Raw genomic sequence first — 27,501 nt, 5'->3', positions numbered from 1 at the left:
TCCTTCGATAAAGGTCAATTTGGAGTCTGGATAATTTTAATTGGTTTACATATCTTATTATTGAATTGTAAGATTCCTTGTTACATTAACGGTATATCTTACAGAGTTGAGGTTTTGTGAAGCACAGCCCTATCCATTCTCCAGAAAGAACCACAAGCAACTAAGGTTGAGAAATAGTTTATTTCTCAACTATCGCTTGAGAAATAGTTTATTCCAGGGAAGGTCACACTAATTGGTTCTCCAATACTGACTGGTCAGTCATGAAAACAAATATACATACAAATAACATTATAGAGACTGAACAGGTTGTATTTATGTATTTATGCACATACACATATATAACAATGATTAAAAAAGGAGACAGTGATGGAATGAGGGAGAGGGCTATAGCTGGGATACAAACTGAATTAATTGTAATTAATATAAAAAATAAAAATTTAATCAAACATAAAAAAAGGAGACAGTGAATTTAAAAGAGAGCAAGGAGGAATACATGAAAGGTTTTGGACTGAGGAAAGGAAAAGGAGAATTTATGTAAATATAGTATAATCTCAAAAAATTAATATATGTATAAATTAGGTATATGTAAATCCAAGTACCTCATTTCCCTTTATTACAAACAGTAAATTTGGTAATCATACTGTGAAAAAGCACTGTGTACACAACAGTGTAAAAATACTATGCAACGTTTATTACAATACACTAAGAAACAGGAAACAATCCTTAAAATTATAAGTATATCAAAACCATGCTGAAGTAGATATCTATACTATTTTCCTGGGCATGCTTTGTCAGAGAAGGATGAGGTATTATTGTATAGTCAGTGTGCAGTCTTCTATCCTAAAATAGAATAGATTAGATAGTTCGAGCAGTCTAAAATACCAAGCACAAGAAGCAGTAGGAACCTGAATGAAGAGAAGGAGGGACATAGAAAAATGGGATTGGCAATAAAGAAGAGGAGAGACACTAAAATAGAGTAGATTAGATAGTTCAGCAGGACAGTCTAAAATACCCAAGATTCATCAATCAAAGGAAACAGTAGGAACCTGATTGAAGAGAAAGAGGGACATAGAAAAATGGGATTGGCAGCAAGGGAGAGGAGAGACACACCGAGGGACTATAATGTTCAGGAAAGGGTCACGATACGGGGCACATTCACAAACACATAATTTTCACAATTTGTTTTCTACTACTGCATTCTGCCTTCATTGGTGATTAAAACTGACTGAAAACTGTCAACCCACATTTTATGGACAATTCTTCATGAGAGAAATAATAGACTAAAAAAGAAGTTGCCACCATTCCTAAGAAATAGCACTTTTATAGGCTCACTAACATGATTGTTAGTTTTAAAATTAGATTTTTGTTTTAAAATGAGATTTATTTTAAAGTTAGATCTTCCCTCTGCAATCTAACTTTAGAATAGAAGCAGTTCTTCCAAACAAACAGAATACATAGCAGGCCTAAAGACACGTGTTTTTTATGCTTTGTTGTATTTACTCCCCTATATAAGCAATGTATTACTATCTTAACGTGACTGGAGAGTAAAATGACAGCCAGAGGTATCAAATAAATTTCTCTGGATGGCATATTTGATGAGAATTGAAAGTAGAATTCAAGCCTTGAATTTGTAAATCCAAAGCCCATATTTGTTGTCCCCATCTGTGCCTTCTTATGATTGGTAGATAATAATTTTTATATTGTGTGTACTATTTTCTTGGAATCAAAATATTCTTATAATTTGATAAAATATATTTGATATAGTTACCTATTTTCATGATACCTATAATTAATGCCAGTTTTCCTTTTTTTCTTTATATATTGGGTCTTATAAGAATAATTTTCCAATTTCACCGGTGTAAAATTTTCCACCTGTTTGTTTTGTTTTTTTTAACAGCTTCATAGTTTTGAATAGTGTGATGTAAGAGAACTTTTTGTTTCTTTTCAAGAGGCTGCACCTTGTCACATTATTATTTGCTGATAAGATTATTCTTTTTTATTTTTTAATATTAATCACAGGTTATTTACTTTGTATCCCAGTAATAGCCCCCTCCCTCATTCCTTCCCAATCCCACCCTCCGTCCCTCATCTCCTCTTTGTCCCTTTCCAAGTCCACTGCTAGAGGAGGTCCTCCTCCCCTTCCATCTGACCCTAGCTTATCAGGTATCTTCAGGACTGGCTGCAATGTCCTGTTCTGTTGCCTAGCAAGGATGTTCTTCCTTCAGGGGCAGGGGGAAGTAAAAGAGGCAGTCCTTGAATTCATGTCAGAAATTGTTCCTGTTCCCCTTACTAGGGAAATCCACTTGGATACTGCAATTAAAAACAAGGAAATCATGAAATTTGCAGACAAGTGGTGGGATCTAGAAAAGATCATCCTGAGTGAGGTATCCCAGGAGCAGAAAGACACACGTGGTATATACTCACTTATATAGTCCTATAAGATAGGATAAATATACTAAAATATGTGCACCTAAAGAAGATAAACAAGAAAGTGGACCCAGGGTAAGATGATCTATCCTCACTTAGAAAGACAAATGGGATAGACATGAAAAGTAGGAGAAAACAAGAAACAGGACAGGAGCCTATCACAAAGGGCCTCTGAAAGACTCTACCTAGCAGCATATGAAAGCAGATGTAGAGACTCATAACCAAACTTTCAGTAGGGTGCAGGGAATCATATGATAAAAGGGGGAGTTAATATGATCTGGAGAGGACAGGAGCTCCATAAAGACCAACTATATCAGGGCATGGGGGTCCTCTATGAGAAACTGTTTCTCCAACCAAGACCATGTATGGCTATAACCTAGAACCCCTGCTTGGATGTAGCCCATGGTAGCTCAGTATCCAAGATTATTCTTTTTTTTTCCTGTGGAATGTTCTTGACACCCTTGTAAAAAAAAATCAGTTTAAATTAATTCATAATTTTATGTCTAGATTGTAGTTTTTCCCTTGACTTAGTTGCTTATCATTGTAACAATACCACATATCATTAAAAAAAATTCTGTTGTGTTGGCACCTCAGCACCTCACAAACACCCTCTGTGAATTATACTCTCAGGAAAGTCAGAGGAAATGTCATGGAAATATAGGATAAAATTTTCCAGCAGAATACTTTTAAATTGGGAGGGGTGAATTGGGACTGCACAGATAAAAATGAGGTGAAAATTTGGTGGGAACTATCAGATTCGCTGTAAGCAGAATGCCAGATATTGTGAAGGATTGCTTAGAGACAGAGACAGCATTCACAACTGAAATCCTAAGGAAACACACAGAGTATGACTATATTCTGGGATTATACCTTTGGAGCAAATAGACTGGCCCAGCATCTGTAATCTTATCATCTAAAGAAGACAAAGAAAAGATGACAAGACTGCTGTTGGCAGTGGAATTCATAAAAGTGAGACAAGCCTCTCTAGACAAAAAGGAACATTGAGAGTCTTGAGTCTGAAAACAGCAAGTTTTCATTTCTTATATCTTCATCCTGAGCTCTCTCCCCTCAGTATCTATTCTCCCATATTTAATACCCAGTGTCACTTTAAAAGACTAAGTTGGTACTTTTCTGGCTTTCCACTATATTGTTTTTCCTCTTTACTCTTTTATTTTTCTCTCCAAAACCTTAGACACGACTGCTTAGTAGGATCTGAACCTCCTGAGAGGTTGTCATGGCGTTTATCTATCTTCATACCAGTTAATTTTCAATATACTTTTAAACCCAAACCGTATCAACTATCTTTTCTTTGTTTTTCCATATTATTCCCGTTCTATTTATATTATCATCCTCTGGTTAGCTCCAAGCTTAAACCACTTCTTCCACTGTGTGATTCCTTTGGGAAATTATGATTCTACAGGATGCCTTGTTTCACCAGTCCGGATAACTATAGTGAAGTAAATGTTTCTTTAAAATGCACTAATATTTCCAGGCATTTCAGTTATATTTCCCAGTTTTTATTTTTTAAAATGTCATATATGTTGTAGATAATGTATCTTGATCATGCCCATCTCCCCATTCTCTTACTCTGACACATCTCCCTCCTAAATTCATGTCCTCTTTAAAAATATTTTATAACATACTCAGTCCAAATAGTGTTGCACACATGTACATAATTATCTGCTGGCATATGGGCAGTCTACCTCTGACCATCATTCATAATGAAAAATCAAAGGCCATCCATCCACTGAATTCACGTCAAAGACAGCTTCTGTTCCACTTGTAGACTGAGCTGCTATAGGCTACATCTGTGTAGAGGTTCTAGGTTATCTCCATGCATGGTACTTGGTTGGAGTATCCGTCTCAGAAAAGACCCCTGGGCCAAGAGTTTTTGGTTCTGTTTTCTATTTGTGGAGGTCCTGTTCCCTCCCGGTCTTTATATCTCCCCTTCTTTCATAAGATTCCCTGCACTCTGCCCAAAGTTTGCCTATAAGTCTCAGCATCTGCTTCAATACCCTGATCAGTAGAGTCTTTCAGAGCCCCTCTATAGTGGGCTCCTGTCCTGTTTCCTGTGTTTTCCCTTTTCTAATGTCAATCCTGTCTGCTTTTGTGGATGAGGATTGAATACCTTACCCAGGGTTCTCCACCTTGCTTAGCTTCGTTAGGTGTACAGATTTTAGTATGTTTAACCTATATTATATGTCTAATAACCAATTATGAGTAAGTATATACCATGTGTGTCTTTCTGCTTCTCAGTTACCTCATTCAAGATGATCTTTTCTAGTACTCACCATTTGCCTGCAAATTTCATGATATACTTTTTAATAGCTGAGTAGTATTCCATTGTGTAGATGTACCACAATTTCTGTATCCACTCTTCCATTGAGGGACATCTAGGTTGTTTACAGATTCTGGCTATTACGAATAGAGCTGCTACGAACATGTTTGAGCAATTGTCTTTATTGAATGGTGGGGCATCTTTTGGGTATAGGCCTAGTAGTGGTATACCTGGACCTTGAGGGTAGCACTATTCCTAATTTTGGGGGGAAGCCCCAGATTCATTTCCAAAGTGGTTGTGCAAGTTTACATTCCCACCAGCAATGGAGGAGGGTTCCCCTTTCTCTACATCCTCTCCAGCATGCATCATCCTCGAGTTTTTGATCTTAGCCATTCTGATGGGTGTAAGGTGAAATCTCAGGGTTGTTTTGATTTACATTTCCCTGATGACTAAATATGCTGAACATTTCTTTAAGTGTTTTTCTGCTATTCGATATTCCTCTGCTGAGAATTCTCTGTTTAGCTCTGTACCTCATTTTTTTTAAACTTTATATTTCTTTCATTAGCCATAACTACCTCAGTTTTATTTGTTTCTATATTTTTTTAATTTTTTATTAATTACACTTTATTCATTTTGCATCCCCCCATAAGCCCCTCCCTCCTCCCCTCCCGATCCCACCCTCCCTCCCCTTTCTGCATGCATGCCACTCCCCAAGTCCACTGATAGGGGAGGTTCTCCTCTCCTTTCTGATCTTAATCTATCAGTTCTCATCAAAATTGGCTGCATTGTCCTCTACCATGGCCTGGTAAGGCTGCTCCCCCCTCAGGGGGAGGTGATCAACGAGCAGGCCAACCAGATTATGTCAGAGGCAGTCCCTCTTTCCATTACTCTGTAACCCACTTGGACACTGAACTGCCATGGGCTACATCTGTGCAGGAGTTCTAGGTTATCTCTACGAATAGTCCTTGGTTGGAGTATGAGTCTCTGGGAAGTTCCCTGTGTTCAAATTATCTTGTTCTGTTGCTCTGCTTGTGGAGTTCCCGTCCCCTTCAGCTCTTACTATTTCCCACTTCTTACATAAAATTCCATTCACTCTGCCCATCAGTTGGCCATCTGGCTCAGCATCTGCTTTGACAGTCTATACTGCAGAGGCTTTCAGAGGCCCTCTGTGGCAGGTTTCAAGGTATTCGATTAATTGGTTTGTTGGTGTTAAACTTCTTCAGTTCTTTTAATATTAGGGATATGATATATCACTTATACGTGGATAGTGAAAAAAATAAAAATTAAAAAAGTGGATAGTGGCCATATAATATAGGATAAACATACTAAAATATATAGCCCTAAAGAAGCTAAACAACAGGAAGGACCTAGGTAAGATGCTTAATCCCCATTCAGAAGGGCAAAAAGGATAGATATTAGAAATAGGAGAAGACAAGGAACAGGATAGGAGCCTTCAACAGGGGACCTCTGAAAGACTCTCCCCACCAGGATATGGAAGGAGATACTGAGACTCATAGCCAAACTTTGGGCTGAGTGACAGAATCCTTATGGAGGAAGAGGGAGATAGAAAGATTTGGAGAGAACAGGAACTCCACAAGGAGACCAAAAGAACTCAAAACCTGGGCCAAGGGGGTCCATACATGTAGAGGACCTAGACCCCCTGTGCAAAGGAAACTCATTTGCCGCTCAGTTTCCAAGTGGGTTCCTTAGTAAGGGGTACAGAGGCTGTCTCTGACAGGTACTCAGTGGCCAGCTCTTTGATCACCTCCAACTGTGGGGTACACCCTTGCCAGGCCACAAAGGAAGATTATACAAGCCAGACTTGATAAAACCCGATAAGCTAGGGTCAAATAGAAGCGGAGGAAGCCCTCCTAATCAGGGGACTAGTGAAATGTCTTAGGGGGAGAAAAGTGAGAGTGGGTGGTACTGGGAGGAGACAAGGGAGTGGGCTACAGAGGGGTTACAAAATGAATAAATTGTAATAAATGTATAAATAAAATTTAATTTAAAAATGCAAATGACAAAACATGCTGGAAAGGATATGGAGAAAGAGGAACTTTCCTCCATTGCTGGTGGCAATATAAGCTTGTGAAACCACTTTAGAAATCAATTTGGTACTTTCTCAGAAAATTAAGAATAGTGCTAACTCAAGATTCATCTATACCATTCCTAAGCATATATCCAAAATATGCTCAAGTATGCAACAAGGACAACCATGTTCATAGCAGCTGTATTCATAATAGTCAGAATGTGGAAACAACCAAGAATCATTTTTCCTAAAGCAGTGTGAAAGCATTAGGGACAAAAGCCTAAAAGGCCACTACCTCAAAAGAAGGAAGGCAGAGACAGGAATGTCACTGGAGACTAAAAGGCAAGTTTGACTGGCATATGCAACAGTGAATTATAAGGGAGACACTACTTCAAACAAGGCGCAACACATGCCCTCACTTATACAAATAAATCTGCATAGATGTGAGTACACAAAACATGCATACTTCATTTATACACAAAATAAGATTTAAATATATTAAAGTTCATTATAGACTAGTTCCTGAAATTCTGTGAACAAATAGATTTTTATGATAATGTAGCATTGCTTATATCCATAATATACCCATTAGTTTCTTAGTGACAACATGAATTTTTGCATATTCATCTCTGTATTGAAACACTACACAGTAGGTAACGAGGAATTGCTTTTGGGAATAGTGATAAATTTAGTTGATTACTAACAATTAGTAAATAATCAAAACTACCACAAACTCTGTAAATAAATACAATGTAGTGAGAAGTAACCAAACAACAGTGAATTGTGTAACACATGGTAATATCACATGTTATTAGAATAATGTTTAGGACAATGCATGAATCATTTATAAATAGATCTTTATTATGATAGTATAATCAAAAAAATACTTACGAGAGTTAACAGTGAACACTAGGTTCAATGAGAGACTGTGTCTTTAAAAAATTAAGGTGAAAACCAATACAGGCAAATGCATCTATTGACTCTGCTCCCCACATGGGTTTCCAGAGCTGAGCACACATATGCATACATGCATAAATCACAAAAATAAAATAATTTTAAAATTAAAAATAGACAATCCTAAGTACAATAACATATTTTCATGTCTTTTGTAGTTAGGTATGCTACTTTTTATCTCATAACAAAATTTAAACCCATTTATCATTTAAAAATCGTATGTTTGATATGCCCTTTTACAAGTAATATAATTTTTCATGTCAATAGTTCTGTACATCTTTGATACTTCTGTATTTATTATTTGCTTTCGAGACATATTGTTTATTACTGTTCTAGACTATTCCACTGTTGTCTTAGATATGAAATGTTATTGTAGACAGCCACACTTTCTTCTTTCTGTATTTTTGTCAGGCAATTACCCTTTGTCACTAATTTATAAAAATAGCACTATATAATTAAGGCATATTTATACATGTGCTCAAAGAACATAGCCATTATAAATAATAATGATATTTTAATACTCTTGACATTTGCTTGCTACAAAAAAATTAGTAAATTTAATTTTATATTCATTATAAAGCATATGAATTTGGAGTACTGATCACTGTCTTCACCATTAAGCAGATATTATTTAATGCTATTGTATTATCGGAGGCATCACAGTAACTTCATATACTTACCAGAATGCAGTCTTGTTTTGTTAGAAATAAAGTCATGAAGCCTTTCCATTATAGGCAAATCATATATACCTTACCCTAGTGGATATCTTTCAGAGTATACTTACTTGAATGTGCAGCTTTTATAAATACCAAAAAATAGGGGAAAAATTATAACCATCTCTTATGGACTCTTTTGATAATAAGAGAAATTTTATGACAAAGCTTATGTCTTTGTCTTTAAAATTTTATTACCATATTCTAAGTTTGAATTTACTGTTTCTAAAATTTAAATTACTATTCAGTATTTCTAAACTCTTTCCAAATATGATTTCATGTTTAGTTAGGCATAAAAATGTACATGAAACCTGGAGGGAATGGCGAAAGACACCTTTATATTTGTTTTTAAAATTAAATCATGTACCTTCCTCTGTAATTTGATGACAAGGTTATCAATAATGAAATTTAACAATTTTAGTTCAATTTTAAAGCTATTGCTAAACATATACATTTCAAGAATTATATAATATTGAGTTCTTCATACCTGCAGAAGTTATAATTGTTACTAACCTTATTACCAGAAGATGTAAATCAAACCCAAGGGTATATTTTTTCACCACTAAAAATGGAGGTTTCATACATTATGAAGGTTATACCCCAGGAACAAATAAAGATTTAATATTCATAGAAACACAATGGAACAACATAGTTAGATTTGTCCTAACAAATTTGTAAAGCCATAGTTTTATATTGGTCACATTGTTCTGTGAATTCTTTTTTTGTTGTTGTTGTTGTTGTTCTGTAAATTCTTAAAAATGATTTTGTTTCTAAAGAGTAAGCTCTATCAACTTGAAGAGAATGACTATCTGAAGTAAATGACCATGTTTCATTTTTATTTTGAAAAGCCTAAAATGACATTTGATTGAGCAGAAAATTTAGGGTCATGGACTCCTCTTGAAAAATCAAATAAAACTCACCATAATACTTTGAAATTATACTTTGTTAGAGGATACTTCTATTGTAATGTGAACATTAAAGTTATATTCATTATGTATTTTGCCTACTTTTGTTCATATTTTATTCTTCTCTCTTAGTTGGCAGAATTCAGACAAGACACAAGAGTGAAGACAAAGCTGTGAGATTCAAAGAGGCATCTTTACGTCTCAGTGACAAACACAGTTGTAGGTTTTCTCCAGACTCTCACACTTTCACAGGTGAAAAATATCACAGAAAACCCAGCTGGAAAATGTCTGTCCATAAGCACCATCGCAAGGAGTATAGATATGCCCATAGTTATGAGAGTACCGTTCCTCTACGTTCTGAGACTTGCACCTCTAATGTTGTTTGCAGCCCAACTTCCAAGAATCCTAAGTCTGTCACAAGGCAGAAGACTCAAAGAAGTATTACATTTTCTTCGGATGAGGGAACTCAAAGATGTACCAGATGTTTTATGGAAATCAGTAACTCTTCTTTTCATAAATGCTCCACAAATTCTGATGACTCTGACTCTGATTCTCCTTTCCATGGCCAGATATCCTCAGATTCTAAATATTCCCTGAGGTCTAAAACTGTTAGACACTTCAAGACTTCTCGAAATCGCCCTTTATCTCAATCCCTGGATCCTAAGCATATTGTAGGCATCCGCTGCTCTCTGCACAGGGAAGATGATAAAGATTCTATGGATCCCAGCTCTTATTTACATTGTGAAAATTTTTCAGCTCTCCAAAGCTTTAAGGGCTCTTCTGCTACCCAGATTATACCTATGGACACTAAAAAAATTGTGGGCCAACATAGTATCCAGGGCCATGTAACGTCAACGCCAGTAAGATTATCTCAAAGTGGAAGCAAGTTTAACCTTACTACCCAACCTCAAAATAAGGATAATCCTGATGACAGTGATATTAAATTTATCAGTGCTAGACATATCAAAGATGAGGCTGATATTAAAGATTTACTTCTGTCCAAAGATGAGACAGACAATGAAGATGATACAAATACTGAAGATGAAACAGATGCTGAAGATGAAACAGATGCTGAAGATGAAACAGATGCTGAAGATGAAACAGATACTGAAGATGAAACAGACACTGAAGATGAAGATGACACCAAAGATAAGAAAGATCCCAAAGACAAATCTGACCCTGATGGCAGTGATCCTACAGATGGCAACTCTGAAAATAATACTGACAGCAACAATGGGTCTGCTCCTAGTGGTGCTTCTGGGTCTACAAGTGGACCTGATTCCAGCAGTGATGGTGGGGACTTTAAAAATGTAACTGATAACAACAATGAATCTGACCCTACTATCGATAATGCCACCAATAGTGATGTTAATTTGAAAACTAGCACTGATGAGATATGTACTGAAAATTTAGACAATGCTTCTGATCAGGCACAGTATTTCAGTCAATACAGTAATGCTGACTCCAACGGTAGCACAAACCCAACCTCTGGCTCTGGAAACAAGAAGAGAACTGTGCTGGACTGTATTTCTGGTTGCAACAATGACACTAGCCCTAGAAATGCCACTGAACAAGGAAATAATATTTACTCTGAGATTATCAGATCACTTTCCAACAGTCCTTTCTTCATCAAAAATGAGAGTCATCCTATCAGCAACCCCAGCCTCCAAAACAGCCATGGACCCCCAAAAGATCTTGACACTACCTCTAATACTAAACCCAGTAGTGCTACTCATCATAATGTTGTTATTCCTAACAATATTGTTCACACTAACTATGGCACAAAACCCAATAGTATTCCTATTTCCAAACATACAACATCCCTAAACAATTATTCAGACCTTAATGATGTCAGAGGGTTTACATATGAAGTAAGTTCAAGTTTTGTAGTCAACCCATACTATTTTGACAGAAAAAAATATGCTGTGAGACTCAAATTCATACTTAACACTATCAATGCCATTGATACTAGCAACATTACCAGCTGTACAAGTGCTATCAGCTCTCAGTTTACTTCTGGAAAAAACTATGCCCCAGACATTAAACATCACCCTAGATTTAGTCATTTTGATAGTTTCAACATTATCATCAATGCTAATAATTCTACTAGTACCAGCACTGTTAACCATTTCCTGGATACTGAATCAGAAATGAATTCCACACCATCTATTTTTAAAATTGTTTATGGAAGTATCTCAAATTTTATTTCTAGTACAAATTACACTTATCCTGACTTTTTTATAACCTCTGAATTTTATGATCCTCTTAAGCTTGGTAGAGATTATACTATCTTTGATAACCAAAATATTAGTGCTTTGTTCCAAGACTCTGCTGAATACATGGACTCTGATAATTCTAAGTATGCCACTGGGTCCACGGATGCCCTTGATGCCGAAGATATTTCTAGGGTCCAGAATCCAATTGTCATCAAGGATCCTTCCCCTTTCAAGATTCTTTCCAGTCAAAGTATTCCACTACCTAGTTTTGATGTTATAATGGAAGCTGACCTGCCAGATATTGTGAAGTTTGTCATTCCATCAGGTGCTGCAAATCAATCATTTAAGGTAAGTTTATATAAATATTCCTCTCAAATTCATTCTCCATTTCTTGTAATTTTTGCTGTTAGGTTATTGAACATAGTTTCAAATATTTTACTTAGTTGGATATGTAAACTGTGCAATAGAGGAGGAAAGGTGTCCAGGATTGCTTGTTTGACACCTGAAAGTAAAGAGTATAATTTGCATTAGGAAATACTTACCTTTCATACATTTTGTGAATGGAAAAATAGCATTCAATAGGCTGTAATTGACAATTCTACTTTTATGCTTCCTAAGAATGTTTGAATAGTTCATAAATGTAAACCTAGTCACAACCAAAATTTTTACACATGTATCACCCACATGTACGCTAGTTTTGTTTATATTCCTCTTTGGTGATAGAAAGAGGAAGGATGAATAGAGGGATGGAAAGGAAGGGACAGAAGGAAGGAGGACAAAAGAGAAGAATGATCCAAATTCATCTTAAATATTGTGAATGAAACCAAAAAAAATCAACTTTGAAAATGCTGATTTTTTTTAAAGATGGGAATCTGAAGTAGCTCTGGCATTCTAAACTCTTATTTTGAGATAACTAGCACTTGAGTTATTTTGATGAAAAATCAGAAAACAAAGTTTCCCACTAGTAGCTTTTCTACTTTTAATTCAAAACCTGTTTATCTTATTTTTTCTTATACTAAGTAAACCTGTATCTTAATCAAATATTTCCTCTAGTAGTCTGAATTACAAGTACAAATTGAGATTGCTAAAGTGTTTGGGAAACTATTTTTTACAATAAAAGTACTGTTATTTCATGCAACTTTACCAACATGTTATCATACAAGAATAATTAAGTTGGTATGCATTGAATTTTAGCACCTTTATATATTAGACAAGGGAAATAAAATTAAATTTGATTTTAGTGTCTGTTAGCAAATGTTTAAATTCCTATAATTTGTTTTCCATAAAATAAGTAAATGAATATGATAGATTTAGAATGCAGCAAAGATTCAAATAGCCAAAATAGAATTACAAACTTATCTCTTTGATGCTTTTACTTTAATAGAGAACAGTTTTATGTTTTTTTTTCCCAAACGACAACATCTTCCTATGGTATTTATGATTTTCAAATATAACCTTAGAGGTAAAACTGGCTAGTTATAAGTAATGAGAAGAGTATTGTTCAGATAAAATCTTTAAAAATAAGAGTTTGGTTTTCTGTCTTTTTTTTCCAGTTCTCTCAAGTGAAGCATTGTTTTCATTATATGATAAAAAAATTAAATGTTTTATTTGATTCTTTTGGTATCTATAGCCAAATGAAAACATGGTTTAAAGCTTATAAGTTTTGAGGAATGCAGTTATCATTTTATGTCTTGTGTTTAAAACCATGGCATTTAAGAACTCTGTGTCCATTGCTCTCCTTGTGGAGCTCCTGTCCCCTCCAGGTATTTCTATCTCCTTCTTTCATAAGATTCCTTGCACTCAATCATATGAAAGAAGGGGAGTTAGTATGATGTGGAAAGAATAGGAGCTCCACAAGGACCAAATATATCTGGGCACAGGGTCTTTTCTGAGACTGACACTCTACCAAGGACCATGTATGGATATACCTTAGAACCTCTGCTCAGATGTAGCCTGTGGTAGCTCAGTAACCATAGTAAGTATACTAGTATCCCATAGTAAGGGGAACAAGGACTATTTCTGACAGGAACTCAATGGCAGGCTCTTTGACCTCCCCACCCCCCCAAGGGAGGAGCAGTCCTGTTAGGCCACAGAAGAGGACTTTGCAGCCAGTCCTGAAGATACCTGATAAACCAGAGTCAGATGAAAGGGGAGGAGATCCTCCCCAATCAGTGGACTTGGAAAGGAGCAGGGAGGAGATGAGGGAGGGAGGGTGGGATTGGGAGGGAATGAGGGAGCAGGATACAGCTGGGATACAGAGTTAACAAAATGTAACTAATAATAATAATAAAAAAAGATTCCCTGCACTCTGCCCAAAGTTTGGCTTAGTCTCAACATCTGCTTTGGTACCCTGCAAGGTAGAATCTTTCAGAGGTCCTCTGTGGTAGGCTCCTGTCCTGTTCCCTGTTTTCTCCCACTTCTGATTTCCATCCCCTTTGCCTTTCTGTATGAGGACTGATCATCTTACCCAGGGTCATTCTTCTTAATTAGCTTTGTTAAGTGAACAGATTTTAGTATATATATGCTACATTATATGTCTAATATCCAGTTATGAGTGAGTATATACCCTGTGTGTCTTTCTGCTTCTGGGATACCTCAACCAGGATGACCTTTTCTAGTTCCCACCAATTGCCTGCAGTTTCATAATTAGGGGTGTTTTTTGAGACTGATACTCCAACCAAGGACCATGCATGGAGATAACCTAGAACCCCTGCACAAATGTAGCCCATGGCAGCTCAGTGTCCAAGTGGACTCCCTAGTAATGGGAACAAGAACTGTTTCTGACATGAACTCAGTGGACTGCTCTTTGATCACCTCCCCATCAAGCGGGTTCAGCCTCACCAGGCCATCCTGATGAGAACTGATAGACTAGGATCAGATGGAAGGGGAGGAAGACCTCCCCTATCAGTGGACTGGGGAAGGACCATGGGTGGAGAAGAGGGCGGGAGGGGGGATTGGGAGGAGAAGAGGGAAAGAGCTACAGGAGGAATACAAAGTGAATAAACTGTAATTAATAATAATCATAAAGGACTCTGTTTCCCAACCAAGAATGACAAGATGAAACATGCCTATAAAATGGATTGCTTTTACAGAGAAAACAAAATTTTCAAGTACAAGGCATTCCTTTCTCAAAAACAAATATCACAGGAGCTTATAATGAACTTTGTATATAAATAAATACTATAACTAGGAATGTTTATCCAATATTTATGCCAGGACTAAACAATTGAAATACTTGCAACCAATTACAGTTTTCCCCCCCATTGGAGACAAGCAGACTTCACAGTAAATTGTGAATAGCTTTAGAAACAATGTATTTTATGTGCCTTCCAAAACAAAGTATTTTGTGTAAGTGTGAGTGATTGTCTTCCCTTAGACATTTGATGTTTCATATTTTCCTGGTTTATTATATCCATGTTCATATTTGCCTGTTGAAAACAACAATTAAGAGAACATGGGTGCTTTTCATTCATACAGTCAACAAAATGAGGGACTCTCATTTTAAAAAAATAACATTTCTATTAATCATATATGAACCAATACTCCAGAATACATAGTCAATCCACTTGTACTCTTTAATTCAATTATTTAATATAAATTTAATTATTAAACAATGCTGTAAGCTAAAAACAAGAATAGAGACTAAGTAAAAAGCATAGCTGCTACTCCTTGAAGAACTCATAGTCTACTAACCTTCATAGAAAGGAAGTAGACATTTGAGATATCAGTTAAATGAAAACAAATATAACAGCATCTGAGTTTCCAGAGTGATTAGAAATCTTACCAATGTATTTAAGTTAGTTTGAAGTATATGTGTAGGTTTTAATTTGTGCTACAAGTTTTAGAAATACTTAATGAGATCCCAATTCTCAGGTTGTCTCTGTTATGATATTGGTTAATTTGTCTGTAGTATAACTAGAACTACATTACTGAATGACTAGTGTCTCTTAAGTTATTTAGAAGTTAGATTACAAAAGCAGAATTAATAAAATTCCTAATCTGATGGTAGATTTGAATGACTTGCAAGAACTGTTAGAATTATTTGGAGTCAGTCATTTTGTGTTTACAGTAGAATGTTTGAAGTACAATGATAACCCTGAACAATTCAGTAGTTTTATATAGTTTATTAAAATAAAAAATATAAATATATAATAGGCATTTCTATTAATAAATGCCTGCACAAAACTATCAAAAGTACTCTTTTTTGTACTAAAGAACACTTTATACATACAATAAGAGCTTCAAAACTTAATCACTAAACATGTTCTTGAATTTATACATATTTTGAATATTTGAGAGATCCAACAGATAAGCCTCTTTTTTGGAAATACTAAAGTTACAATATAGCAATGTTAAAAGGAAGATATTCTGAAGTAGACAAAAGTTGCAAGACTTGTCTTTTTAAGTGCTAGCCATAGTATTACAAGAGCTTCCTAATCTAACAACCATGGAGAGTTATTTTTAAGCTTAATTAGTGAAATGCTGCTTAAATTGAATTTCAAATATACACATAGTCCAGAGAATGTGGTGTCCACCTAAAAATAAAAAGACTCCTTATCAATTCCTTTATTCCTGGATTTTTATGAGTATGCTATATTTTCTAACAGTGGAAGATGTGTTTCTTAGAGATTTTCAATCTCAGATTCCACCGAAGAACTTCTGTTCAAAGATAAAGGCAACTTGCTCAAGGTCTATTAATTGTTCAGCTTCTTTACCAAGAGCACCATCAGTGTACCAGTTATTCCCATAAAGTAGCTATTTTATGTATCAATTTAATAATTTTTCATATTACTAAAGTATTTTGATGGCCTCTTAGTTTTCTGTTACTTGGCATATGAGGATTTTTATCTTTCACATTTTTTATACTGCTGAGTTATTGAATAAAAGCTACTGTTGTATTAAGCAAGTGATCTATCATTCAACTATACCTGTAAATATGATGGGAACTAGAAGGTGTTCAGTTGAACTGAAAGGACAGGATCCAACCACAGAGGGCCCCTGAAAGACTCTACCTAGCAGTGTATCAAAGCAGATACTGAGACTCATAACCAAACCTTGGGCAGAGTGCAGAGAAACATATGAAAGAAGGGGGAGTTAGTATGACCTGGAGAGGACAGGCACTCCACAAGGACCAAATATAGCTGGGCCCAGGGGTCTTTTCTGAGACTGTTTCTCCAACCAAGGTCCATGAATGGACCTTGGGGAAAGGACCTCCGCAATCAGTGAATTTAGAGAAGGGCAGGAAGGAGATGAAGGAGGGAGGGTGGGATTGGGAGGGAATCAGAGAGGGGGCTATAGTTGAGATACAAAGTAAATAAACTGTAATTAATATAAAAATAATAAACACAATAAATAAATAAATACGTAAATACATAAAAACAACTCACTTCAAAAAAAAATGAAGCGTTCAGTTGAAGTACAGTAAACTGAATTGAATTTTCCTTTTAGTATATTTAAAGGTATCAGACTCAATATAACTAAAGTATTCTCTCAAAGAATTCTGAGCAGAAAAAAAGGAATGATTAAAAAAAGAGAGACATGATTTCCTTGTTTTTAATAGCTGAGTAGCATACCATTGTGTACATGAACCACAATTTCTGTATCCATTCCTCCACTGAGGGGCATCTAGGTTGTTTCCAGAGTCTGGCTATTACGTAAAGAGCTGCTATGAACATTGTTGAGCAAATATCCTTGTGGTATAATTAAGCATATTTCAGGTATATCTGTCTAGGAGTGGTATAGCTGGAACATGAGGTAACACTATTCCTCCCTTTCTGAGAAAGCACCAGATTGATTTCCAAAGTGGTTATGCAGGTGTACATTCCCACCAGCAATGAAGAAGGGTTCCCATTTCTCCACATCCTCTCTAGCATGTGTTGTCACTTGAGTTTTTTATCTTAGTCACTCTGATGGGTATAAGAGTGGACATCATGAAATTTGCAGGCAAATGGCAGGAACTAGAAAAGATTATCTTGAGTGTGGTAACCTAGAAGCAGAAAGACACAAATGGCATATACTCATTCATAAGTATTTATTAGACATATAATATAGGATAAAAATTCAAAAATCAATAGTCCTAAAAAAAGCTAAACAACAAGGAGTACACTAGGTAAGATACTCAGTCCTCATTCAGAAGGGAAAACACAAAACATATCAGAAGTAAGAGAAGACAAGGAACAGGACATGAGCCTACCACAGAGGGCCTCTGAAACACCCCACTGATCAAGGTATTGAAGCAGAGATTGAGACACATAGTCAAACTTTGGGCAGAATGCATGGAATTTTATGAAAGAAATGGGACAGAGAAAGACCTGGAGGGGACAGGAGCTCCAAAAGGAGAATAACAGAGCCAAAAAAAAAATAAATAAATAACTGGGCCCTGGGGGCCCTGTAGAGACTGATACCCCAGCCAAGGACCATGCATGAAGAGGACATAAAACAGCTGTTCAGGGGAAGCCCCTTTACTCACTCTCCAAGTGGGTTTCCTAGTAAGGGGAGCATGGGTTGTCTCTGGCATGAACTCAGTGGCACGGAGGAAAACAATGCAACAACTGCTGATGGGACCTGATAGGCTAGTGTCAGATAGAAGGGGGGGAGGTCCTCTCCCATTAGTGGACTAGGGAAGAGGCATAGGGAGAGAAGATGGAGGGGGGTGGGATTGGGAGGAGATGAGGGAGGGGACCACAGCCAGGATACAAAGTGAATAAACTGTAATAAATAATAATAAGTAATAAAAATGAAAAGAAAAATAAATTATGAAAAAAACATAATTAAAGAAAAATTTAAATGAAAATAACATTCCAAACTTATCTAACATAAGAATAGAACTTTAAGTGCCCTCAGTGAAGAAAAATAACCACAATGGTAAGAATGTCTTGTTTTTAATTTCCAGAACCTTACATCTTCTTTTTATATTAATTGGATCAATAAAGAAAAGCCTAAAGAAGAAAGTAACAAACTATATGCTCAAATTGAACATAACGTAAATATTCATTGATTTCTGAGCCTTTCTGCATAATCACAACATACATAAAAATAAATTTTTAATTTCATTCAGTAGCAAGTTAAAACAGAGGGCCTCTGAATGACTCTACCCAGCAAGTTACTATGAAAATAGTTTTTCCTCTAGTTTTTTTCCTAAAGTATCCTTTTTGTTTTTGTATTTATTTTATTTTCATTTATTACAATTTATTCATTTTGTATCCCAGTTGTAGCTCCCTTCCTCATCTCCTCCCAATCCCTCACTCACTCACTCTTCTCCCATTTTGTTCCACCAACCCACTGATACGGGAGGTCCTTCTCCCCTTCCATCTGGCCCTAGCCTGTCAAGACTCATCAGGGCTTGCTGTATTGTCTTACTCTGTGGCCTGGTAAGGCTGCCCCACCCAGGGGGAGGTGATCAAAGAGACAGCCACTGAGTTCATGTCAGAGACAACCCCTGTTTCCCTTTTGGAGACTGAGCTGCAGTGGGCTACATCTGTGCAGGGGTTCAAGGTTATCTTCATGCATGGTCCTTGGTTGGAGTCTCAGTCTCAGAAAAGACACCTACACTCAGATTTTTTGCTTCTGTTGCTCTCCTTGTGGAGCTCCAGTCCCCTCCAGGTCTTTCTAACTTCCCCTTCAATCATAAGATTCCATGCACTTTGCCCAAAGTTTGCCTATGAGTCCCGGAATCTGCTTTAATACCCTAGTGGGTAGAGACTTTCAGAGGCCCTCTGTTGTATGCTCCTCTTCTGTTCCCTGTTTTCTCCCTTTTCTGATATATCTATCCTGTATGCCTTTCTGAATGCGGATTGAGCATCTTACCCAGCGTCCTCCTTCTTTCTTAGCTTCTTTAAGTGTGCAGATTTTAGTATGATTATTCTATATTATACATATAATATCCACTTATGAGTGAGTATATACCATAAATGTCCTTTTTGTATACTTGAACACATTTTCGATATATGCCTGGGAGTGGTATAGCTGGATCTTGAGGTAGCACTATTTCTAATTGTCTGAAAAAGTGCCAGATTGATTTCCTAAGTGGTTGTACAAGTTTACATTGCTACCAACAATGGAAGAGATTACCCCTTTCTCCACATCCTCTCCAGTATGTGAGTGTAAGGTGAAATCTCAGGGTCCTTTTGATTTGCATTTCCATGATGACTAAGGACATTGGGCATTTCTTTAAGTGTTTCTCTGCCATTTGATATTCCTCTATTGAGAATTCTCTGTTCTGTACCTCCCCCCCCCCTTTTTTAATTGGATTACTTGCTTTGTTGCTGTTTAACTTCTTGAGTTATTTATGTATTCTGGATATTAGCCCTCTGTCAGATAGAGGGTTGGTGAAGATTCTTTCCCAATCTGTAGGCAGGCGTTTTGTTTTGATGACAGTGTCCCCTGCTTTACAGAAGCTTTTCAGTTTCATGAGGTCCCAGTTATTGATTGTTGATCTTAGAGCCTGTGCTGTTGGTGCTCTGTTCAGGAAGTTGTCTCCTGTGCCAGTGAATTCAAAGGTTCTCCCAACCTTTTTTTTGAACAGGTTTAGCGTGTCTGGTTTTATATTGAGGTCAGTCACCCTCCTGTATACAAAAGACAAATGGGCTGAGAAAGAAATTAAGGAAACAACAACCTTCACAATAGCCATAAAGGACATAAAGTACCTTGGTGTAACTCTAACCAAGCAAATCAAAGACTTGTATGAAACAAACTTCCTGTTTCTAAAGAAAGAAATTGAAGGTATCAGAAGATGCAAAGATCTCCCATGCTCATGGCTTGGCAGGATTAACATAGTAAAAATGGCCATCTTACCAAAAGCAATCTATAGATTCAATGAAAGAACAGTTGTCAACTTTATATGGAAAAACAAACAAACAAAAACCAGAATAACTAAAACAATTTTATACAACAAAAGAATGTTTGGAGGTATCTCTGTCCCTGACTTTTTATACTTCACGGCATTAGTAATAAAAATCATATATTACTGGCTTACAGACAGAGTGTTAAACCAATGGACTCAAATTGAACATCCAGACATAAACCCACACACCATACAATGGAAAAAAAAATAAAGATAGCATCTTCAACAATTGGTGCTGGTATCTACACATAGAAAAATGCAAATAGATCCATACCTAGCGTGCTGCACAAAACTAAAGTCCTAGTGGATCAAAGACCTCAACATAAACTTGACACACTAAACCTGTTAGAAGATAAAGAAAATTTACTCAGCTGAGCATTGTGGTATAAGCCATTAATCCAAGCACTCAGGAAGGCAGAGGCAGGTGGATTTCTGTGAGTTCCGTGGTAGCCTGGTCTACATCTCAAGTCCAGGACAGCCAAAGCTACACAAAGAAAACCTGTCTCATGGGGAAAAAAAGGAAAATTTACTCAAAAAGTATCAATTTGCTCTTGATTACCTGTGCTTTATTACTACACTTCTACTGCAAGTAGAAAACGTCCTAAAGCATACGTATTTTTCTTTCCTCTGTTTCTCTTTTGAGAATATAAATATGTACATATTCTTATATAAAACTGTTTTTTTATTTTTGTTTGAAATTTTTGAAAAATAAGTTGTGAGAGAATTGATTTTATATTTAAAAATATTTAAATTTATATCAGAATAGGTACCAAGTTTTCAATAGTTGTTGTCTGTCTAAAAACTTTAATCATTTCTTCACAGAAAGAAAAGATATGCAAAGTTATTTATCTTTTTTATTTTTCAAGTTGGTTAAAAATGAAACAAGTTGTATAAATAATCTCAGATAATCTAAGCAGTTTGAAACCTGAACTTTATTTTTTTTTCCAACACCCTTAAGAATCTTAACATGTCTACTAACTTTCTGGACAGCTAACCATTTGTTGTTCTCTTTGTTTTCTTCAGATGTGTGATAATTACAGTGGTACTTCAAGAGCAGAAGGGCCATCTTTGGCAGTACCTAAGAGAGAAATTACTAAAAGATCTTCTGAAGTTTGGAAATCAGCAGAGAGACCTTCTTGGGGACCTGAAGAACGACAACTTGTCAGATTTCAAAGAGGCTATGTTATAAATCCTGCTAGAGATCTTGCTGAGAGGTCAGGGCAAGGACTCACAACAATTTCTGCCAGGCGCCATTATGTGAGCCCTGCAAGAGCATACTCTGAGAAATGTGGTAGAGAATATGCCATCAGTCTTGCGAGAGGATACACTAAGAGAAAAGCAAGGCCAAGAGTCTTGAGTCCTTACAGAATGCATACTGTGAATTCTGCACAGGAAGTTACTCTGCAACCAGTATGCAGACTTTCCATGAGACATGAAGAAGAATTTCTTCTGGGAGCTGCAGTGGGACTTACTGTGAAATCAGTACAAGGATATGATGAAAAAACTGTCAGACAACCTACCCGGTAAGTTTCTATCATGTGGCTTTACAATAATATGTTGTATATATAAAATCGCTAAAGTAAAGTTTTGTTTTTCATGCCCATACATTTATGACTGTGAGTATAAACATATAAAGGTATTATTTTAAGAATTTAAAAAAAGTAATTCAGTGAAAGGAAATAGTTCAAGAAAAAAACTGTTGATTACATTTATCTTTTATTTGAAGATAGTTTATGAAGTGAAAAGAGACACTATATTAGATATTTCTAGAAAGTGACAAAATATTTGAAAAATGATAAACCTGCCTTCCAAAAATAGTCATTTTGTAGATCCTTACAAACAATAAACAGTAAAATAATTTTACCATCTCTTAATATTCAAAAGGCAACAATGATCATACATAAAATGGTAAGATAATAATTGAAAAAAACCCTTAACCAGATACTTGAAATGATGATTTCAAGGTATGCTCTAGTTTATTATCATTATTATTATAAAACTCAAAATTCACAAAAAACATCAAGTATTTCTATGGGTTTTATTTGTTTTCCTCCATATAGTAATATCTTATATATAGGGTACTAAATTTTACAATATAAATAAATGTTTGTTTTATTACTTTAAAATCAATGTTTCATTCATAGTTTCCTTGTAAAAAAATACTTGGCATCAGATGCCACATCCCAAGACAAGTTTCGAAACAATAATCTAGCTCTAAAAGTATGCTAGAAACATTTCTTTCTTTCTTGGGTTTTCTTCATATCATCAGTTTTTAGTATGTAATTTACTGAACATTTACCAATTCAGATAGAAAAAATACTCTTTGAAATATCATTTCTAACTACTTAAAAACTGAAAAATATATTCTAAATTAAACCGTTGGTTCCTTCATTAGTATAATAAGATACTTCCAGTTTTCAGAAGTCATTTTTCTTCATGTTTCATTGACTTTAAAATTTAGCTTCAGTGAATTATACTTAATTAATTAATTAAATTAAAAAATTATCTTCAGCAAAGTGAATTTCTGTGGTTTTATTTTTTGTACACATATAATTAAAATGTAATTACAACAAATTTTCCCCATCCAGTCCCTTTCAAGTCTCCTTCCTTTTACTCCTTCCATGTGTTTCATGTGATAGCCTCTTCTACATGTGTGCATGCACATGTGCATATACATACAACTGTAGAAACACAATCTTCTCAGAAGTTAGTTTTTGTAGCTTATATGTATTTGGTCTCAGGGATGACCACTTTTGATTGGACAATCAATTAGCGTCTCATCCCTGGAAGAGGCTTCCTTTCCATCTCTCAGCTGTCACTCAGTTGCCTATAGTTCCTTGTCCAGCGGTATGAAACTGAGATTTCTGCCTCTCCTTGTTAAAATGACTATTAAAGCAATGTGTATATTTAACTGTTGGTGAAATTTCAAATGCAAAGAAAATGACTGGAGGATCTGCTAAAACTGGCTTTTCGATATAGTCAATTGAGAAATATTGAGAGCCTTTCCTTCAGAACTTCATGGACATTAACTAAAACCTCACAAAATTTGGCATTTTGGGTTAAATAGTAGGTGTTCACTATGACAATGTTAAAAGACTTGCAATTAACAAATTTTGTTGCTTTTCTCCATCCTTTTATCTTTACTTTTTAATTATTTAATGAAAATACAATTACATCAATTTCTCCCTTCCCTTTCCTCCTTCCACCCTTTCTCATGTACCCTTATTTACTCTCACTCAGATTAATGGCCTATGCTTAATTTTTTAAACTTTATGCACATATATATTCCTACAAACACACATACACACACACACACACACACATTTTAACAAGATCCAGCTATACCACTCCTAGGCATATATCCAAAATATGCCCAAGTATAGAACAAGGACTTTTGCTCAACCATGTTTGTAGCAGCTCTATTCATAATAAAAAGAATCTGGAAACAACCTAGATGTCCCTCAACCGAGGAATGGATACAGAAATTGTGGTACATTTACATAATGGAATAATACTCAGCAGTTAAGGAAATCATGAAATTTGCAAGGAAATGGTGGGAACTAGAAAAGATCATTCTGAGTGAGTTATCCCAGCAGAAAGACACCCATGGTATATACTCACTTATAAGTGGATATTAGTCATTTAATATTGGATAAACATGCTACAATTCGTACATGTAAAGAAGCTAAGCAAGATTTTTTCTTTTTTAATTTTTCTTTTTTATTCACTTTATATTTTCCTTGTAACCCCATCAGTCCTCCCCTCCAAGTCCTACCCTCCCTATGTTCCAACCTCCTCTCCTTTTCCTCAAAAAAATGGAGCTCCCTTTCCCAACCAGCCCAGCTCACCAAGTTGCATCAGGACAGAACTTGTCCTCTTCCCCTGTGGCCTGTCAAGGCAGTCCCACCAGGAAGGAGTGACCAAAAAGCTGACAAGTGAGTACTTTGTCCAGTGCAGTCCCCTACATGAGGCCTAAACTGCCCATCTGCTACATCTTTGTAGGAGATCTAGGTCCAGTACATGCCTGGTCCTTGGTTGATGCTTCAGTCTCAGCAAGACCTTCTGGGTCTTGATTAATTGACTCTGTTTGTCTTCTTGTGGAACTTCTGTCACCTGCAGGTCTTTTTCCTCTTTTCTCAGTTTTCTACAAGATGCCATACACGTAATTCAATGTTTGACTGTAAGTCTCCACATCTATCCATGTTTTGAGGTGCTGCTAGGTAGCACCTCTTAGAGAATAACTCTGTCAGGCTCCTGTCTACAAGTTTAGGAGAGCTTTGGTAATAGTGTGAGTGGTTGGCACTCTCTGATAGGGTGGGTCTTTGCTTGGGCCAGGACTTGATTGGGCATTCCCTCAGTCTCTGCTCGATCTTTATTCCTGCACATCTTGTAGGCAGGGTAAATATTGAATAAAGTTTTTGTGGGTGGGTTAGTGTTCCCCTTTCTTAAATAGTAGACTAGTTTGTAGGCATCCTCTTCAGTCTCTGTGCCCTCTTCTACTAAGAGTGAAGTATCCCAGAAGGAGAAAGACAAACATGGAATATACTCACTTATATAGACCTAAAAGATATGATAAACATAATGAAATCTATACACCTAAAGAAGATAATCAAGAAAGCGGACACGGGGTATGATGATCAATCCTCATTTAGAAAGACAAATGGGATATGCATTGAACATATGACAGGAGTCTACCGCAGAAGGCATCTGAAAGACTCTACCTAGCAGTGTTCCAAAGTAGATACTAAGACTCATAACTAAACCCTTGGCAGAGTTCAGGGAATCATATGAAAGAAGGGGAGTTTGATGTGGAAAGGATAGGAGCTCCACAAGGACCAAACATATCTGGGCACAGGGTCTTTTCTGAGATGGACACTCAACCAAAGACCATGAGAGGATAAAACCTAGAACCTCTGCTCGGATGTGACCTGTGATAGCTCAGTAATCAATTGGTTTCCCATAGTAAGCGAAACAAGGACTATTTCTAACAGGAACTCAATGACTGGCTCTTTGACCTCCCCACCTCCCAAGGGAGGAGCAGTACTGTTAGGCCACAGAGGAGGACTTTGCAGCTAGTCCTGAAAATACCGGACAAAACGGAGTCATATGAAAGGGGAGGAGGTCCTCCCCTATCAGTGGACTTGGAAAAGGGCAGGGAGGAGATGAGGGAGGGAGGGTGGGACTGGGGAGGGAATGAGGGATACAGAATTAACAAAATGTAACTAATGAGAAAAATAAAATTAAAAAAAAGTCTTTGCTTAAGTGCCATTCATATCTTCTCAAGAACCTACCAAGACTAAGGTCTCCAGGTTGTCAAAGCAATAACCCCACAGAAAAGAACTTGCCCTTGTTCTCCCTAGGTCTGTTGTCTACCCTCTTAACTCTCTGCACCTCATCTCCTATCTTGTTCCCTCTCTTCAGCCACTACCTTTATTCTATCTCCCTTTCTAAGGGAGCTTTATGCATCCTCCCTTGGATCCTATGTGTTACTTATCTTCTTTGAATCTGTGCCTTGTAGTATGCTTATTCCAGAATATATGGGTAAAATCCACTTGTAAGTGGGTACATACCATGTGTGTCATTTTGGGTCTGTGTTACCTCACTCAGAATGATCATTTCTAGTTCCTTCCATTTGCTTGCAAATTTCATGATTTCTTTGTTTTTAATAGCTGAGTAGTAGTTCATTGTGTAAATGTGCCACAGTTTCTTTATCTATTTTTCACCTGAGGGACATCTATCTAGGTTGTTTCCAGATTTTGGCTTTTGTGAATAAATTTACTATAAACATAGTAAACAAGTATCCTTATTGTATGGTGGAGTGTCTTTTGTGTATAAGGAGAGATATAGCTTGAGGTAAAACTATTCCCAATTTTCTGAGAAAGTGACAGATTATTTTCAAAAGTGGTTGTATAACTTTACATTCCCACAAGTAATGGAGGAGTGTTTCTCTTTCTCTGCACACTTCCCAGCATGTGCTGTCGCTTAAGATTGTTATCTTGGCCATTCTATGGTTTTGGCTCCTTCGACAAAGATCGAGTGACCATAGGTATGTGGGTTTATTTCTGGGTTTTTGATTTGATTCCATTGATCAACCAGTCTATTTCTAGTACCATGCAATTTTTATTACTGTTTCACTATAGTATAAGTTAAAGTCAGGGATGGGATACCTCCTGAAGTTCTTTTATTGTATAGGATTGTTTTATCTATTCTGAGTTTTTTTTTTTTTCTTTTTCCATATGAGGTTTAGAATTCCTCTTTCAGGGTTTGTAAAGTACTGTATTGGTATTTGATACTGATTGCATTCAATCTGTAGACTACTTTTGGTAAGATGGCCATTTCTACTATGTTAATCTTATAGAGCCACGAGCGAGGGAGATCTTACCATCTTCTGATATCTTCTTCAGTTTTTTTTTTTTTCTTCAGAAACTTGAAGTTCTTGGCATACAGGTCTTTCACTTGCTTGGTTAATGTTGCACCAAAATACATTATATAATTTGTGGGTATTGTAAAGGGTGTAGTTTCCCTGATTTCTTTTCTCAGCTTGTCCTTTGTGTACAGGAAAGCTACTGTTTTGTATTTGTTTTTGTTTTTTTAATTAATCTTGTATCCAGCTACTTTGCTGAGGCTGTATATTTTTGTAGGAGTTCTCTGGTGGAATTTTTGGGGTCGCTTACATATACTGTCATATCAACTGCAAATAGTGATACTTTGACTTTTTTCTTCCCAAATTGTAACCCTTGACCTCCTTTAATTGTCTTATTGTTCTAGCTAGCACTTCAAGTACTATATTGAAGAGGTATGGAGAGAGTGAACAGCCTTGTCTTGTCTCTGATTTTAGCGGAATTGCCTTGAATTTCTCTCCATTTAATTTGATGCTGGCAATCGTCTTGCTGTATATAGCCTTTATTATATTTAGGAATGAGCTTCATATCCCTTATCTCTCCAAGACATTTACCATGAAGGGATGTTAAATTTTTTTTCTTTTTTTTAATTTTTATTAATTACACTTTATTCATTTTGCATACCCCCTAAGCCCCTCCCTCCTCCCCACCCGATCCCACCCTCCCTCCCCTTTCTGCATGCATGCCACTCCCCAAGTCCACTGATAGGGGAGGTTCTCCTCTCCTTTCTGATCTT

The 27,501-nt window shown here is 36.3% G+C and overlaps 1 protein-coding gene across 1 annotated transcript in view; it reads left to right on the top strand.

The window, feature by feature from the left end:
- Positions 1 to 27,501, top strand: part of LOC129668970 (uncharacterized) — a gene marked incomplete at its 5' end in the record, with an annotated part of 287,543 nt that overhangs the window by 153,032 nt on the left and 107,010 nt on the right. The window contains 2 exon segments of the mRNA XM_055597009.1: positions 9,439 to 11,870; positions 21,388 to 21,887. Of these exon segments, the coding sequence (XP_055452984.1) occupies positions 9,439 to 11,870; positions 21,388 to 21,887 (2,932 nt within the window).

The sequence above is a fragment of the Psammomys obesus genome, unplaced genomic scaffold (genome assembly GCF_907164565.1).
Source record: "Psammomys obesus unplaced genomic scaffold, mPsaObe1.curated_primary_1811, whole genome shotgun sequence".
NCBI classification, from domain to species: domain Eukaryota; kingdom Metazoa; phylum Chordata; class Mammalia; order Rodentia; family Muridae; genus Psammomys; species Psammomys obesus.
The sequence above is the reverse complement of the archived record's forward strand: the minus strand, read 5'-3'. Positions and strand labels throughout refer to the sequence as shown.